This window comes from Amblyomma americanum, chromosome 6, assembly GCF_052857255.1.
Source record: "Amblyomma americanum isolate KBUSLIRL-KWMA chromosome 6, ASM5285725v1, whole genome shotgun sequence".
Taxonomy (NCBI): domain Eukaryota; kingdom Metazoa; phylum Arthropoda; class Arachnida; order Ixodida; family Ixodidae; genus Amblyomma; species Amblyomma americanum.
The window spans coordinates 27,184,818-27,199,984 of NC_135502.1; the positions used below are offsets into that span (position 1 = coordinate 27,184,818).

At 48.1% G+C, this 15,167-nt stretch overlaps 1 protein-coding gene across 11 annotated transcripts in view; it reads right to left on the reverse strand.

Annotated features, from left to right (window-relative positions):
• LOC144136475 (rho guanine nucleotide exchange factor 11-like) overlaps positions 1-15,167 on the reverse strand; it is a 131,878-nt gene that overhangs the window by 5,060 nt on the left and 111,651 nt on the right. For 9 of the 11 annotated variants that reach the window (XM_077668834.1, XM_077668833.1, XM_077668831.1 and 6 more), the window contains 4 exons: positions 14,247-14,725; positions 12,460-12,752; positions 10,164-10,273; positions 2,793-2,856 (listed from right to left, as the gene is read on the reverse strand). In XM_077668834.1, the coding sequence (XP_077524960.1) occupies positions 2,793-2,856; positions 10,164-10,273; positions 12,460-12,752; positions 14,247-14,725 (946 nt within the window). The remainder of the gene's footprint in view (positions 1-2,792; positions 2,857-10,163; positions 10,274-12,459; positions 12,753-14,246; positions 14,726-15,167) is intronic. The other 2 variants (XM_077668832.1, XM_077668824.1) reach the window with 1 other exon arrangement.

Here is a 15,167-nt window from a genome sequence, read left to right on the forward strand (position 1 = left end):
CTAATCATGGCAGACAACACAGAACTGTGAACACAACTCAAGGCTATGCGGAACAAAATAACTACATGTTTTAACAAAATATGTATTATACTGTTATGACACAACAAAACATATGTTGAGGCAGAAAGCTCGTTAATTCAAACGTCACTAATTCGTATTTTCTGGATAATTCGAACTGTGACTTGGTCTGTCCACACTTTGTCCACAAAGCCCATTAATTCAGACGCAAATGGGTTGCGTCACTGATAATTCAAACAACACGCCACCTGCCTGGGAGCGATGAATGACAACGATGGATCCCGGGTGATGGATGACATGACCAGCAACGAGCTACAGTGAATCAGACTCGTCGCAATGTCCCCCCGCACTTCAAATCCAAAACCACACAGTCATGTATGAAACCGCGATGCGTGCAAAACATATTTGTTTTGGTTTTTGGTGCCCTTTGCAACATGTTCCATGTCAAATTATTGCGTTCTTTAAAACGGCAAAACCATCCGTAACTGCACTTGAATTCTTCGTGCCCAAGTTGTAGAGCTAGGTAGATGGCCTTCTCCCGCAGTAGCGTTTCATTGACGGGCAGATGGGCTGTGTTTGCTTTCTACAGCCAGCGAAGCAGAGCAGATTCCACATCTTGATACGTGGGAGCCCGCACTCGTGACCGTTTCGAAGAATATGTCTTGCCGTAAGCCACTAGTACAGTTGCCAACCGATTTTTCGGACTTGAAGAGACCTGAGAAATGGTCTGAATAACCGAACAGTCCGAAAAATCTGTGAAGCACAAAAAAATCACTTTAGTGAGATGAAATCGGCTTAAAAATGTCACTGATTTTACCTTGCGACAAATTTCTCTTGCTGGCGACGATTTGCGCCTGTATTTTCGCCAAAGTTGTGCTTCACTGTACACGCTAGACAGCAAGGTCACGGCATTTAGTTGCAATACTTCCCACACTTCTTTGACAGACCCGGCAGGGCCACGTTGTTCAGAACCCGAGTGTGCACCACACCGCTCGCCAAACACACGCAAAGATAAGGCACTTTTCGTTCAAAGCAGCGGAACCGCCGGACGCAATCACAAAACGGCGAATGGATGTAACTTCGTGAAGACTGAGCGCCACTCGGTCGACGTGGTCAGAGAAACCCAAGTGACGAAACAGCGAATGGCGAACGTACGAGACCCGCCGCGGTGGCTCAGTGGTTAGGGCGCTCGGCTACTGATCCGGAGTACCCGGGTTGGAACCCGACCGCAGTGGCCGCGTTTCGATGAAGGCGAAACGCAAAGGCGCCCGTGTGTGTGTGAAATTATTTTACAGCCCTCCATTACGGCACCCCTTTCTTCCTTTCTTCTTTCAGTCCCTCCTTTATCCCTTTCCGCCGAGATGCGAGATAGCTCCTGCACAATTTCATTCCCCCAACAACCAATTTTAAACGTATGGTACAAGCGATAACTGCCCGCGACAACGTCGGTGACGGCGACAAAAGCAAGTTGACGGAGGTGACAATCCGGCTGCCACCTCAAAGTGTCAAATCGCAGGGGCCTCTACTGGCAACAATGAGGTACCGAAAGTATGTCAAGCCAATCTAACTGCAGTGTAAATCCACCTCAATCCAAGATGGTGCCTTTTGCAGCCGGCAAAAAGCCAATAAGATGGCCGATTTTGGCCTGCAGGCGACTGAAATTAGTCCGAAAAATCTAACTTTCGAACTTAAATATCCGTTGCGAATATGTATGCGATTCTATGGGGTGACTCACGGTGCCTCATTGAGGTCCGAAATATCCTACAAGTCCGAATTACCCATCGGCTACTGTATTTTCGACTTGTATTTTCGACGTCGAGAGGGGCAAGCCATGCCTTCTAGCCAACCCTGTCTTGGAACAAGCATTCTTGCCGGCTTCTTGGATCAAGCAGAACTTCTGCTGCAGCGTTAAAGTCTTGTACTTAGGCATTTCGTTCGCTGGTACAGTCACAAAGCTAGCACTTCTACACAGCCCAAAAAAAGAACAACGGCACAGTAGCCGACCCCTACTCGCCGCGCAGAACACAAAGAAATGGCGCAGGCGAGACCTGCGTGGCGGCGGTGGCGGCTTACTTGCAGTGTCGGAGGCACGGGGGAAAAGCGGTTGCGGTACGGAACACGTGCACCCGCTGATGCTGTGCAAAGACAGGGTGAAGCACGCCATGGGATGGAGTGTGGGCGAGATCACGTAATACAAACCGGTATGCCCGCAGCGTTGCAGTGAACCACGTGTTCTCCTCTGCAGGTGCGCGTTTCGGCGGTCCGCGGGGCGTACTGTGGACCGATTTTTGTGCCGAGAGTGCTCCGGCGGGGGCGCTTCACCTATAAATCATTGCCATTGCTATGTGGCTTTGCTTTGCCGCACCGTAGGGCCGTCGTTTTGCCGGGTTTGCGGCGAAACATGGATCAGGCATTGACGCATAGCACCCCAAATTTTCGAATTAACCGGGCTGGCACAGGCCACCTGTTTGAATTATTTGGCCAAATTTACACTGGAAAATACGAGACCGCAGAAAACCTTCGAATTATCTGGGATTTCGAATTAACTGAGTTCGAATTAACGAGGTTTTACTGTAGTCAGTTATTGGTATTTAAAGCATATTTCTATCATAACTGCCAACTTTCAAAGTTACAAAGTGAAGAAAAAACAGGTCTTTTCAATCAGAGCAAATCTGCTAGTCACATCTTGTTCCAAGAAGCTTCAGACTGTAAAACCCCCTCATGTGACAGGGTCAAAGTGTCAAACAGAAGGAACACTGCAAAGGCACTCTTACCATGGTAAGTGACCTGTAGCAGAAGCTCCATCAGGCCCTTCTCGGAATTCATCTCTTCTGATATCTGTGGGACAAAAGATAGGCGCACTTCAGTCCAGCTCAACGTATGGCACATTCTGATAGCCACACCCTTGCAGCAGGAAATACATCGATACTCGTCCATCACACAGCTTCTACCTCAACACCCACTGAAGATGAGTATTCAACAACAGGCGACACATGCATGTATCAAACAACAGCTAACAGTGGACAATTAGCCGCAGTTAGCTGAAGCCGACGAGAATTCGGCACCTGGCGGCGGTGGGTCTCTCACCAGACAATCCGGATTCCTATATATTTCATTAGATCAGCCCACCTTTTTTCATTTATTTAAGCATCTTCCTCATCTCTCATATCATAACCTTTATGCCCTGAGGCAATGAACATCTTTTGAAAAAAAAAAAAAAATCAGCCGCAGTTCCACATTAAAATTCTGTCCTTTTGTGATTTCTTTCTGTCTTCCAATAATGGTTAATTTTGCTTCAATTTGAAGAGGTAACAGAATGGATTCCAAGAAAAGGCAAGCGTAGCAGGGGGCGGCCGAAAGTTAGGTGGGCAGATGAGATTAAGAAGTTTGCAAGGTTACGATGGCCGCAGTTAGCAAAGGGCAAGGTCAATTTGAGAGAAATGGGAGAGGCCTTTGCCCTGCAGTCGGCGTAGTCAGGCTGATGATGATGAAATTGAAGCTAAAGTAACGCAATTAGCTCCTTTTTTTTTGTATTCTGAATTGAAGACCCGGTTCCATTTTTGTATGTTTTGAAACACCTTTCTGCCAATCAGCAGGGTGTGTATAAGCGATAACGAACTGAAAAGATTTTTCCTTAATGCACTACAAGAGAAGAGAAATACCGTATTTATTTACATAATCTGCGCACTTTTCTTATTTAAATTAAGGCTTCAAAAAGAAGGTGCGCAGATTATGTGGAGATTTCGCGAACAAGTCCTAATAAACTTTACAAAGGTCGCGATGCGCAGTACATACTGTATACAATGTTGACTCCAAATATAAGTCAACGCATACCCACCCCACCTCTCGCCTCGCCTCAGGTTATGTAGTTCTCTGCAGAATGGCATGACAGCGTGTACGCAGCTCAAAGCAATAAAAGCACAAAGATAAAATCGCGAAGTCAGCAGTCAGAGCCAAACCGAGATAAAGGTTGATAAAATGGTGCCCTCGTGTATGGCCCAGCCTACTAGCAGCGAACCGAACAGCACATGGTTCGGTGTTTTGGATCCTGACAAGTGTTGGAGGTTACTGGAAATTTTTTCCCGAAACTGTTCGTCAGGTAAACCGGTATTCATATGGGAGATGGAATCCTTAAGAAAGGGCGACTGTGCATACATCACGCCTTCGAGAGGCCATGTGGTGATGTAGCTTTCGGTTTTGTGCTGCAACCACCGCCAACAAAGGAGGGGACCATTTGTTTGGTCGGTATGTTCAGCCTCCACCTCGCCGGAAGATGTGACAACACTTCTCCTTCTATGACATACGTAGGATGCAACCCGCTTCAATCTTTCTCAGTTTGTTTCTTCTCTTTGAGTTTCTTAACTCCGTTTCTTTCAAGCGTCTGTTCTGTTCTGTCCTTACCCTCCTGTGCCCTTTTTTTTTTTTTACCTCCCTGCCCCGAGACCCGCATAATCTTGCTCCCTCAGCACCAGGGGGTATTAATTTGGTCCCCATTTTCCATTCCAACCCTTCCCATTTGCCCCCACAGCCTGCAGATGCCGCAGTTAGCAAGACGTTTTCGTTCCGTTTTATTTTGTTCTCAATAAACCACTAATAATAACAACTCATCCCTCTCGGTGGCTCTCCATTGCTCATATTTGTGAGTTTGAGAGCCGGGACGGACTTTGGCTGCTCGGTGACGTCGTGCACATACTCTCCACATCCATCCGCGCTAGGATCCCCTGTATGAATACCGCTCAAAATGACCGCAACCGCTATGGGTAAATGGTAAGCAATTCAAATTTTCCTCACTAGAACCAATTTACAAACGAGTTAACGACGTTTTTTTTTTTCACACATGGAGCTCCTTGTTTCCTGCCAGGAATGAGCACTGGCACAGGATGCGTACAACTTATGGCTTGGGTGAAGCTATGTTAGACCTCACATATAGGTCGGCGCCGCGTATTCATTGACGGCCAATTCTGAATAATCGTTTCTGTAAAAAAAAAAAAAAAAAAGGCTGACTTACACGCTACCACACAGTTGCCAACTGATTTCTCGGACTCGGCGGGACTCGGAAAATGATCCAAATACAGCTAAAACTCGATTTAACGAAGTTGAGGGCAGCCGTGAATTATTTCGTTAAATCGAGAACTTCGTTAAATTGAATGAGGCATTTCTTGGGCACATAATTCAGTACATTCGATTACAGTAAAACCTCGTTAAAACGTACCCGCTTAAACAGTACTTTCGTTTTAAAAGAAGTAAAGTCAAGTCCCCGACTGAGCACCCATTGAACATAATGCATTTTGCATCCGCATAAACCGTACCAGCTTATCGCGGTCGTATCGGTTAGCACGTACCATTTTCACTTTTCGTCGCACTCGCGCGTGACGAATTCACGCCGGTAGCACCGACCCAAAGGACGGTTCGGCTAGCGGCGCAACAATCTTCCCTAAATACCGCCGACGGGACGGCAAGCCACACAGCTAATGACAAATTGGCGCCAAAGTTGGTAATCATACAACTAGCGCAATCTTTGGGGGTCCGTATGGTCATCGTCATGACCCCCCGCGCTACTTTCGAGTGGGTAGCGCCAACACCACGACCGGCGCCGCTAGCGCGTATGAAAAGAAACAACAAAAATTCTTACTCGACAAGAAAGGCCCGAGGGGACTACAAATTTATTTTCCGCCAAAGAAGTCGGTGATCTTTGCCTGCGTGCGCTTTGTGAGCAACGGCTGCACCGATTTCTCGTAGGTCTGAAGTGCGTCCAGCGCGTCTTCCGTCCCCTCGTGTGCGCCGGCAAAATGTCGCAGCAGATCGAGAGCATCCATCACCTGACCTGGTGTCGGCACGGGAGCTTCGGCACCTGCAGGGTCGTCGGCAGCGTCTTCAGCCGTCACTCCCTCCACGCTTCCTACAAGCCGCAACATATCGGCATCAGTCAAAACTTCCGTTGTGACTGCGTTTGCGTCGGCGTTCACGTAGTCTGAGAAACTTATGCCTGTGGGCACTTCATCCACTGAGCGAAGGTGTTCCCAGGCATCTTCATCCTCGTGCACGGCGCTCGCGCAGTCCGGACCAGCTTCGGCAGTTTCAGGGCCTAGTGTACCGAAACCGGCAGTCCTGAAGCAGTTGACAATTATCGACGGCCTCAATGCTCTCCAAGCCGCCGCCACCATCTCAACCGCCATAAAAATATCTATTTTCGTCTCATGCTTCAGCTCCAGGTTGAGGAGAACTCTGTCGACGACTCGACGCTTGTATGCGCACTTCATGCTATTAATTATCCCTTGATCCAAGGGCTGAACCACGGACGTTGCGTTTGGGGGGAAGTAGCGGAGCTCCACGCTGGTCAGCTCGACCTCTGCAACGTAGTGGGCCGTGCAGTTATCCAGCAACAGGCACACTTTCCTTTTCTGGCGACACATGTTGCTGTCAAATTCCTTCAGCCATGTAGCGAAAATGGCACGCGACATCCACGCCTTTGAATTGGCAACATACTTCACAGGAAGCTTTTTGGTGCCTTTAAAACAGCGCGGCCTCGCACTCTTTCCGATGACAAGCGGGTCTCGTTTGTCGGTGCCGTCCATGTTGACGCACAGCAAAAGAGTCAGCCTTTGTTTGCTGTGTTTGCCGCCGTGGCACGCCTGCCCCTTCAGGGCGAGTGTTTTTTTAGGCAGCATTTGGCAGAATAGACCGCTCTCGTCGGCGTTGTAGACGTCGCTGGGGGCATATTTTCCCAGAATGTCGGGCACGTTTTCAGACTGCCAGTCGCCGACTACAGCCATGCTTACGCTGCTCGCTTCACCGCTAAGCACTTTCCCGACGATGCCGTGTCGTTCTTTGAAGCGCAACAGCCAGCCGGGACTTGCCTTGAACTCGTTGTCGCCCAGCAAGCACGCGAAAGAGCGAGCTTTTTGTTGGAGCAGGTCTCCACTCACGGGAATACTATTCTTCGCCCGCAAATCCATAAACCAGGCGAAGAGGGCCTCTTCCATTTTGCTTTGAGGAGTGGTCTTCAGCGTTTTTTTTGCGCGAGAGATTCCCCGACGAAGTGGCGCGGAGGATGTCATCTTTCCCTTTCAATATTGCGGAGAGAGTACTCGCTGGAATGCCATGTGATGCAGCCACGTCACATTTCTTCTGTCCACTTGTCACAGCACGAATTATGTCCGCTTTCTCGTCCAGGGTAAGCCTTTTTCGTTTCTTGCAGGGCTCCATCTGCTAGTCAGGAGGGTTAGCGGCGCGCTTCCTCGCACACACCACGTCCGCGTTCACGATAGCAAGGCTAGACTGATGGAGGCCTAACAAGCTGAGCTTGACAAAGACGTGTGTTCAAAGGCACGGGAGAGAACACAAGAGAGAACACAGAGCACAACACACAAACACACACACAAAAAAAAACACGCGAACTGCAACAGCGCCATCTATGAAATGTGGCACGAAACTTTTTTACTGCTGGCGCCATCTCGTGAGCTCGATTCAAAATTAAAACTCGTTTTGCGCCACGCAGTTTGAAAAAAGCGACGGGGTGAAGATGCTCCGCGCTGTTACCGCTGACTCGCAATCAATAAATTTTGGGGTGCTGTCTACAAAATAGACCAAAAATTAACACTTTTTCACCTTTATTTCTCGAAAAAAGGTTCGTTAAATCGGGACAGATCACGGAATCGGTTTCGTTATTTCGGGTTAGTCAAAGCATTGAACCCTATGGGCGTCTGAGGGGGAATTAGGATACCTTCGTTAAATCGAGATTTTCGTTAAATCGGGTTTCGTTAAATCGAGTTTTGACTGTAATCAAGCAGCCCAAAAAATCCGTGAACTTCAAAAAAATCATCTTTCTGCGAAAAACAACTTAACCACTCCCCACTTTTTGCTTGCAAGTGATAATATTAGAGTTTATCTGAGCCATAGTTACGATTTCGTCATGTCAACACCATTTCGCATCACGAATGAGTGACTCAACGTCACAGTGCGATTCAGCCGCAGGTCATGCCACGAACGAATTCACATGCCGCACGAAGCAAGAACAGCCAGTTTCCATGCGCAACGATGCTCGCGAAAACCGAGAATGTGATACCGAGAGATGTGAAAACTTAAGCGGAAGCGAGCGCCTCCTAATTGCCCCCCCCCCCCCCCCCATCACCTACCCGCACTGCGGTTTGCGCCTGCTGCAGCTGTCTGGCTTTCCATGCGGGCGCGCGCTTTGTAGGCCACCTCTATGATAACAAAGAGCATGTCATTCTCAAATGGCAGACACGAAAAGCAAATAGCCAAGTCTATCAAGCCAGCCCGTCGGATCGAGTCCTACTAAATCCAAGATGGTGCCTTTCACAGTGGCAGAGAACTGGTTGGTTGCGACAGCAATGCCTGCTAGCATCTATACTAAGCCAAAAAAACAAACTTTCAGTCAAAAACGATCTTGGCAGTATTACTGACATCTGCTTTGATCCGAAAAATCGAAACCTTGGACTCTATACTCCGTTTCATACATAGCAGGCAACGCTGCCAAAGCTAGCACGTCTGCTCACGCAGGCCAAGTCTGTGGCCAAAAAGTAGTTTGTTATACAACCACAGTGGCCACTGACATATTTCATTGCGGAAAATCTCAAATACCGTGAGTGGCAACCTTCTGCTCTTCGTTTTACCTCATGCCATGCTTTCGTCCTGCGACTCACAGAGACTTCTAGAAGTAAGAATGTGGCAGTATGATACGTAGCTCGTAGGGCGAATTGCTCCTACTCCATCCGTGCCTAAAAAGTAATCCACATTCAGTGAAAATTATAGCCAGAGGGGCCGAACACCGAGTGCCTCGCAGTTTTGAACGTGATTTTCAGTGCCAGCACTTCGTTTATATTGCTCTTTGTTTTTGTGCAAACACCTACTGAGGATTCGTGAAGAACAAATGATACGTGGCAGAGTAATATGGCTTCGCGGACGGACTACATACGAAAGTCCGAAAGGTTAGTCGTGGAAATGTACATGCTCCTGTGAGGTGCGTGACGTTCCTCAGCAAGGTCCAAAATATCGCGCAAGTTCGAATTATTGGAGTTCGAAAAATCGGTTATGACATGTTATGACCTCTAAATTTCCTAAGGAAAGGATGAGCTCCAGTGCGGCCGTTGCTGCCATTATTTCTTTCCATTATATCGTCGTTATCTCCTTCACGGCTATTTAGCTGGTGCTGACTCATTTCCACTTATGTGTTGGTGTGTCTCAGGGACGGGGTGGTTGTTATCAAAGCTATCGAGGCACACTGGTTCCAGTGCCCTAGCCCTGCACTCCTGCCCCTAGCACGCATCAGGTATGATTTCACTTTGGCTAGGCCTTGGCAGTGACATCTCTCTTAGAGCACCATGGCAGTGTGGCAGCATCCCATCCCCACTCACACCTTTTGCAGCCACACAAGGAGACGCAGCTGTGCCAATCCTCCCAAGCCTCACTTCTGCGCACCCGCGTGCATGCTGCTGGTCTAGCGCAGCAAGCAGCATATTAATGTGAGAGTAAAAGTTCTTTTTTTTAAAAACCCGGATAAAAAATTAGGGGTGCACAAATTATGCGAGGGCACAAATTTTGCAATTTCCCTCAACTCAAATTCCCTGCTCCATTTTCCGTGACTTCCACTACCAGAAGGTGCACCCTCCATGACCACATCAGCTTGAAAGTGCCCGTGCAACAGCCAAATAAGATAACAGCCTGAAGAAAGCACTATTGAAAGTTAATGCAGACAGCAGCGACTAAAGAATATTTTCAAGATCTTCTTAGCAGAGATGCTCTTTAGACTTCTGTGCAAAAATCCTCACATAACCTAACAATATTCAAGATCACTATACAAATATTTCATCACACATCTGCAACCTTCTGGATGCAGTTAATAACTCACAACTGCACAGAAAGCAGCCTGTAGGCTGCGTTCTGAAGGACACTGAATTGTTCTGCCATGACCTGCTTGATCGAGGCTGTGCTCTTTTTGCTTTGTTCTGTTTTCAGGTCCACATAAATAAGGCCTCCCTAAATAAGCCTACCAGATATGGAAGCGTTCTCACCATGTCCAAGCTGAATTGATCAAGGAATATCATCAGTCAGTCCCTATTCAATGCAGCCCCGTGAGGTCCTACCCACAAGCAATCAAACAAAAACAAACAAACTATGCAACTTGCCTCGGCCAGGTGGACATAATCTTCACTGGGAATGCGCAGAATCTCGGCGAGCAATGACTGCTTTTCAGCCAGCGCTGACAGCACCTGCTGATCTTTCCGACGAAGCCGTTCTGAAATCAGTTGCAAGAGTGACCACTGTGAGCCACATGCAACACGAGCAGATAGCAGGGGAGACAAACATGCCCTTGCCCATTAGCATGCAGTGACAAACGACAACTCTACCTCATGACTATGATGCTTTAGTGGGATCAGCTGAACAAATGGACATACACAGAAACAGAGAAATTGTTTGAAACAAGCCAGTCATGCCAGTTCAGCATTGTGTCGTGCCGCTTCTGTGTTTCTGTGTGCCTGCCCACGTGCTCAATTGATATCAGTTATTCACCAAATAGCTCAGTGTAAACAAACATAGAGAGAACAACAAAACTGATTCATCCCTTCTTCTTGAAGTGTGATGTGGTGGTTTCCATCAAACTTGTAGATAATTTAGCCAGGTAGCCAACAGCTACTTCACGTTTCTTGCAGGTCTTCATCAAAGAAATGCCCAAGAGCACCAAGAAACAAACACAAAACAATGAGGATCCATTGACTGTTTGGGGTTTATGATAACAACATTTCTGTGTACCTCCAAGCTCATGTACAGTGGGGTCTCCTATGTCTCAGCTTGATTAAAAAAACAAAGCTCTGTGTGTTCATTCAAGCCTGGAAGAAGAACCAAATAGAGCCCTTCTTGTATAATGAACCTACATTTTCCCCAAAAAGTTGATATCAATTTGAGGGGAGGCTTGTTACGGGGAAAAAAGTACGAACTTGAACAGATTTCTTTGGGAGAGTCAAATTTTATATCATACGTCCCCCTGCCCGCCCGCCTGCCCGCCCATCCATCCATTATCAACAAAAGCATACAGTCAGGCACGTTCGCGTTGCCGGTGTTTAGCATCGTTCATTTCGAAAGGTGTTTGCTGCATCACAGCACGATCCGATGATTTTGTGATAGCCGGCGATGCTGGTCAATCGCAGTCAAATAAAGCAAACATGCTGAACAGCGACCCTGAAGATCAGGTGCGCATTTTTTTATGCGAGGTTAAAAAAACTCATAGGACAGTTACAAGTTGTAATGCGAATTTTCAAGCCTTAGCTCCTGATATGAAGCTCACGAAATCATTTAGAGGTCTGAAGGTCCTGCTTCGTCCAAAGCATTTCAGTGTAGATGTTTTTAGGGTTATGGTTTGAACTGCTACGTTCCTCTCCAATGCTCGTTCCTCTCCAATGCTCGAGCGTTCCTTGGCTTTCTAAGCACCCACTGGCACAGCTGGGCACGCAAGCACCATTGCCAGCGCTCCTGTCAAGGACACACATCATGGTGGACTGCTAAGTTCGCTGAGCGCACCAACCCTCTCGCAGGAGCTCTCCTCAAAAGATAAACACGCCAAGATGTTATCACGTTATTGGCGGGCAGCATCTTGGCGTGCTGCCAAGGTCTGTGGTGCTGACAGAGCAGAAACTGAGGAACCCACTGCAAAAAGCTAACCAGTTAAAAATAGAAAGTAAATCCTCAATGACAAAAGTGCACTGAGGGTTCATAATGTGAGTGTGTTCACTGCGTCAGAAATGTTATATTGACGCAGTAATGGGGCAGAAAAAATTAAATAATTCAACATTTCTCACATCATCCTCTAGTGTAGTTATCACTGTGACACCTCTGCCACTGAGAACGGTAAGTCGGGATATTTCAGACTTTTTTTTTAATGCATGTGCTCACGTTTTCTTTTTGTGCTGTTTTGCCTGGTGGCAAAAAGAGATTGGTTAAATGTGAAGCAAAGAGCCCCATTTCCTGAATATGCAGCTTAACGATCAGCTAATGCATGTCTTTTATTCAGGGCGAGATCAATGCCATTTGAATATAAACACCACCAGCCTCTGCATTTTTGCTTGCTTGTTCCTTTTAGCATCATGGACTCCAGCAGCTTCCAGAAGGTGCTGATCGGAAACCTGCAATGCCTGTTTCCATCCCTTTCCACCTGACATGCATGCAAAGTAGAGCACGCAGGCACATGGCCCCTCAAAAAAATGCCCAATTCCAATTAGTAATAATTGTCTCTGTAGTGAAACAGATTTCTGTAATCAATTACAGCATGATTAGTACCAAAAAGTAGGCGAAGAAAACGTGGGGGTTAATATGCATCAGTTTAGGTGCTTCGGGAACCCAAAAAGCATTCCGTAAAACCCAGTTAGTGAACTGCTGTTCCAAAGGCATCCATGCAATGACAACCCACACAGAAAAAGAGGGACCCACCAATGGGAGTGAGCACAGGGGTGGCTGTCTCGCAGGGGGCGCTGGGCACCACCACCACCTCCTGGAAGTCGACGAGGGACAAGCCCCCCTGGGCCACTGATGGGGTCGCCACTGGGGCACCTGCAAGTACCCCTTCCTCCTTGTCACCCTCCTCCTTCTCGGAGGCTTCCTCCTTGTCTGGCTGCGCTGCTGCGGCTGAGGCAGGGGGCGTCTCCTCCTCTCTGCTGCTTCCCCCTTCCTCCTTGTCAGTGGGCACTTCCTCTTCTTCGTCCTCATGGTCTGCTGCGCCACTGCTGGAAGCAGTCAAAGTGCATGCGATTCCCAATGTGAATGCGCCACAGATCCCAAGTGCACAACTGTAAAAACTATGCATGGCTTGACATGGCATGTAACGCATGAGCACAATATGCGCAACAAACACTGACTAGTGAACAAACAACCCAGAGTGAGCAGAGTTGGTATGACAGCATTACTCAAAGCACTGCCATGCTAGCATGGTGGCAGTCGCATGTTGTTTCTTATTCTTGACAGACTGTGCAAAAAAAGCAAGGAGAGCGAGCCCTATGTTCCTGTGTGCACTCCAAAAAAAGCAGTACTACATACAGTTTCCAATGCGGCAGTGCCACAGCCCACAAGTGCATACAGCAGAGAATACAAGACAGCCAATCCGGAGTAGCACAGTGCAGAATTAATGTCTAAGGCTAGAATCACTTAAAGCATAGCTATTCCAGCTCACCGCTGCACACACAATGCCATGAAACAGCAGTAAAATGTCTGAATCACCCCACAGCTACAATGGATGCTCACGAAAACTACCACTGTGCTAACAGCCACAGCCAATCATCAAGCCAGACATCACAACCATCACGGCAGAAATCAGAACACATGCATAGAGGTACAGGTTTTGGTTGGCATCATATAAAAAAATCAGAAGAAAAACACAGCAATAGTAACACAGCCACAAACTTCACTTTTTGCTTAAAGTAGCAGCGTAGTTTTTATGCATGTAATAGAGCATGCAATAGAGCATTTTTGGGGGGTTCAAGCAATTATTAACTTACATCATGAGTTCTCTTATACACAAAATGTATGCCCCTCTGCTACTAACCTCTAGTTTTTGCGTGCACAATTCTTGAGTGGTTTGTGGCAGTACTGGCTTCAAAAAATATGTTTGGCTTGCCATGCTACCAGCCCTGCAAACCACATTGGACTGTACGACCCCACAGTCACATGCATGCAACTAGTTCTCTTGACAAAGGACAACGTGAAAACTGCCATTTGTGAAATGACCAATTCGTACCAGTAGCTCACCAAAAAAAGTGCATAACCTGCTAAACCAATTCCTCTGAAAGTTTAAAATTACACACGTGTAATCCACCAATGCTCATCATGTTAAAAACCGAGGGCCACCTCCATGAAGATAGCACCAGCCACCCGTGCCTAAGCTTGCTTCCAAGAGGACACCACTGTAGAGCTTTAGGAGCCTTCAAACATTGAAAAACCCTTGAAAAATGGGAAGCTGTTCTCGCCAGCCCGGACCCGGACGTTCAGTCCCGGGCCACAGCAAGAGCACAGGAGGTCGCCGAGAGTCTTAAACTGCCGGCCACCTGGAGTGGCTTAAGGAAGTCACGAAGATCATCTTCTTACTGACAAAGTTTTCTCTCTCTCCCTCTCAAACATTTTCCAACAGAATGCACTTCCTCTCTAGAAGAGTGCTATTCAAGACTCAACAGCATTCACTACAAAAAAAAAAAAAAAAGAAAGCAAAGAAAAAAAAGAAGGCTCACTCGATTGCTGTTGCAGGCGCCTCATCTACAGGCGGTGTGTCAGGCACGTGCTTGCCCTCGTCGTCAGGTGGCGCATGTGCGCGGGTGGCGGCCCCAATGTGTTCCAGCCAGCTGCGCTTCTCAGAGGCCGAGGCAGCGGCAAACTCCCACATGGCCCGCTGCTCGGGCATGGTGTCAAGCAGAAAGAAAGCGCGGGGGTCGGTAGCGACGTCACGTGCGTGCAGGTGCCGCAGCCGCATGACGGGGCACTGCAGCATGCGGTCCTCGGCTGTGGCCGTTGGCAGGCTGACTGAGTGAAAGCGCAGCGCCAGTCGCTCGTCCTGGCGCTGCAGCACCAGCAGCAGGTCCTCAAGCAGCACCAGCTGCACATCCAGGGGCTTCTGGCGTGGGAGTCGCATGGTCAGTGGACCCTCGTGCACCAGCCGGTGCCGCCTCAGGTCCAGCTGCCGGTACACCGGGCTTAATGGGTGGCTCTCCACCTGCGCACGACAGGAGCCACACTGGTAAGAGGATACAGCTCACCAGCCCATTACTCTTTTCATGCCGTCAACCACAAGGACAAAGACCTCATAGCCACATCTGGTGCAACATTTACGCTGTGAAAGCTGCAGCTTCCCTGTGCCTGCAAATGCTCTGATAACCTAATTTGAATCCCATACTACTTTCTACCCCCTCAACTGCTCTCTCCCTTCCTCAGGCATTCATTCTGCAAACAAAGCACTGGCCATGCCCAATCCTATTTCTTCCCCTTTGTTTCCACCATAATCAGTAGTGTCACTAAAGCGGGTGCCGGTGGCTCGGACCGCACAAGGTGCAGAGCTCAAGGGGGTGCAGCTGCAGCAGAGGAGCGGGTTGAAGGAGGTGCAACGACAGTCATGGTGATGCTGCGTTTGTTGAACAGCCTTAACGCGAAATGAGCTC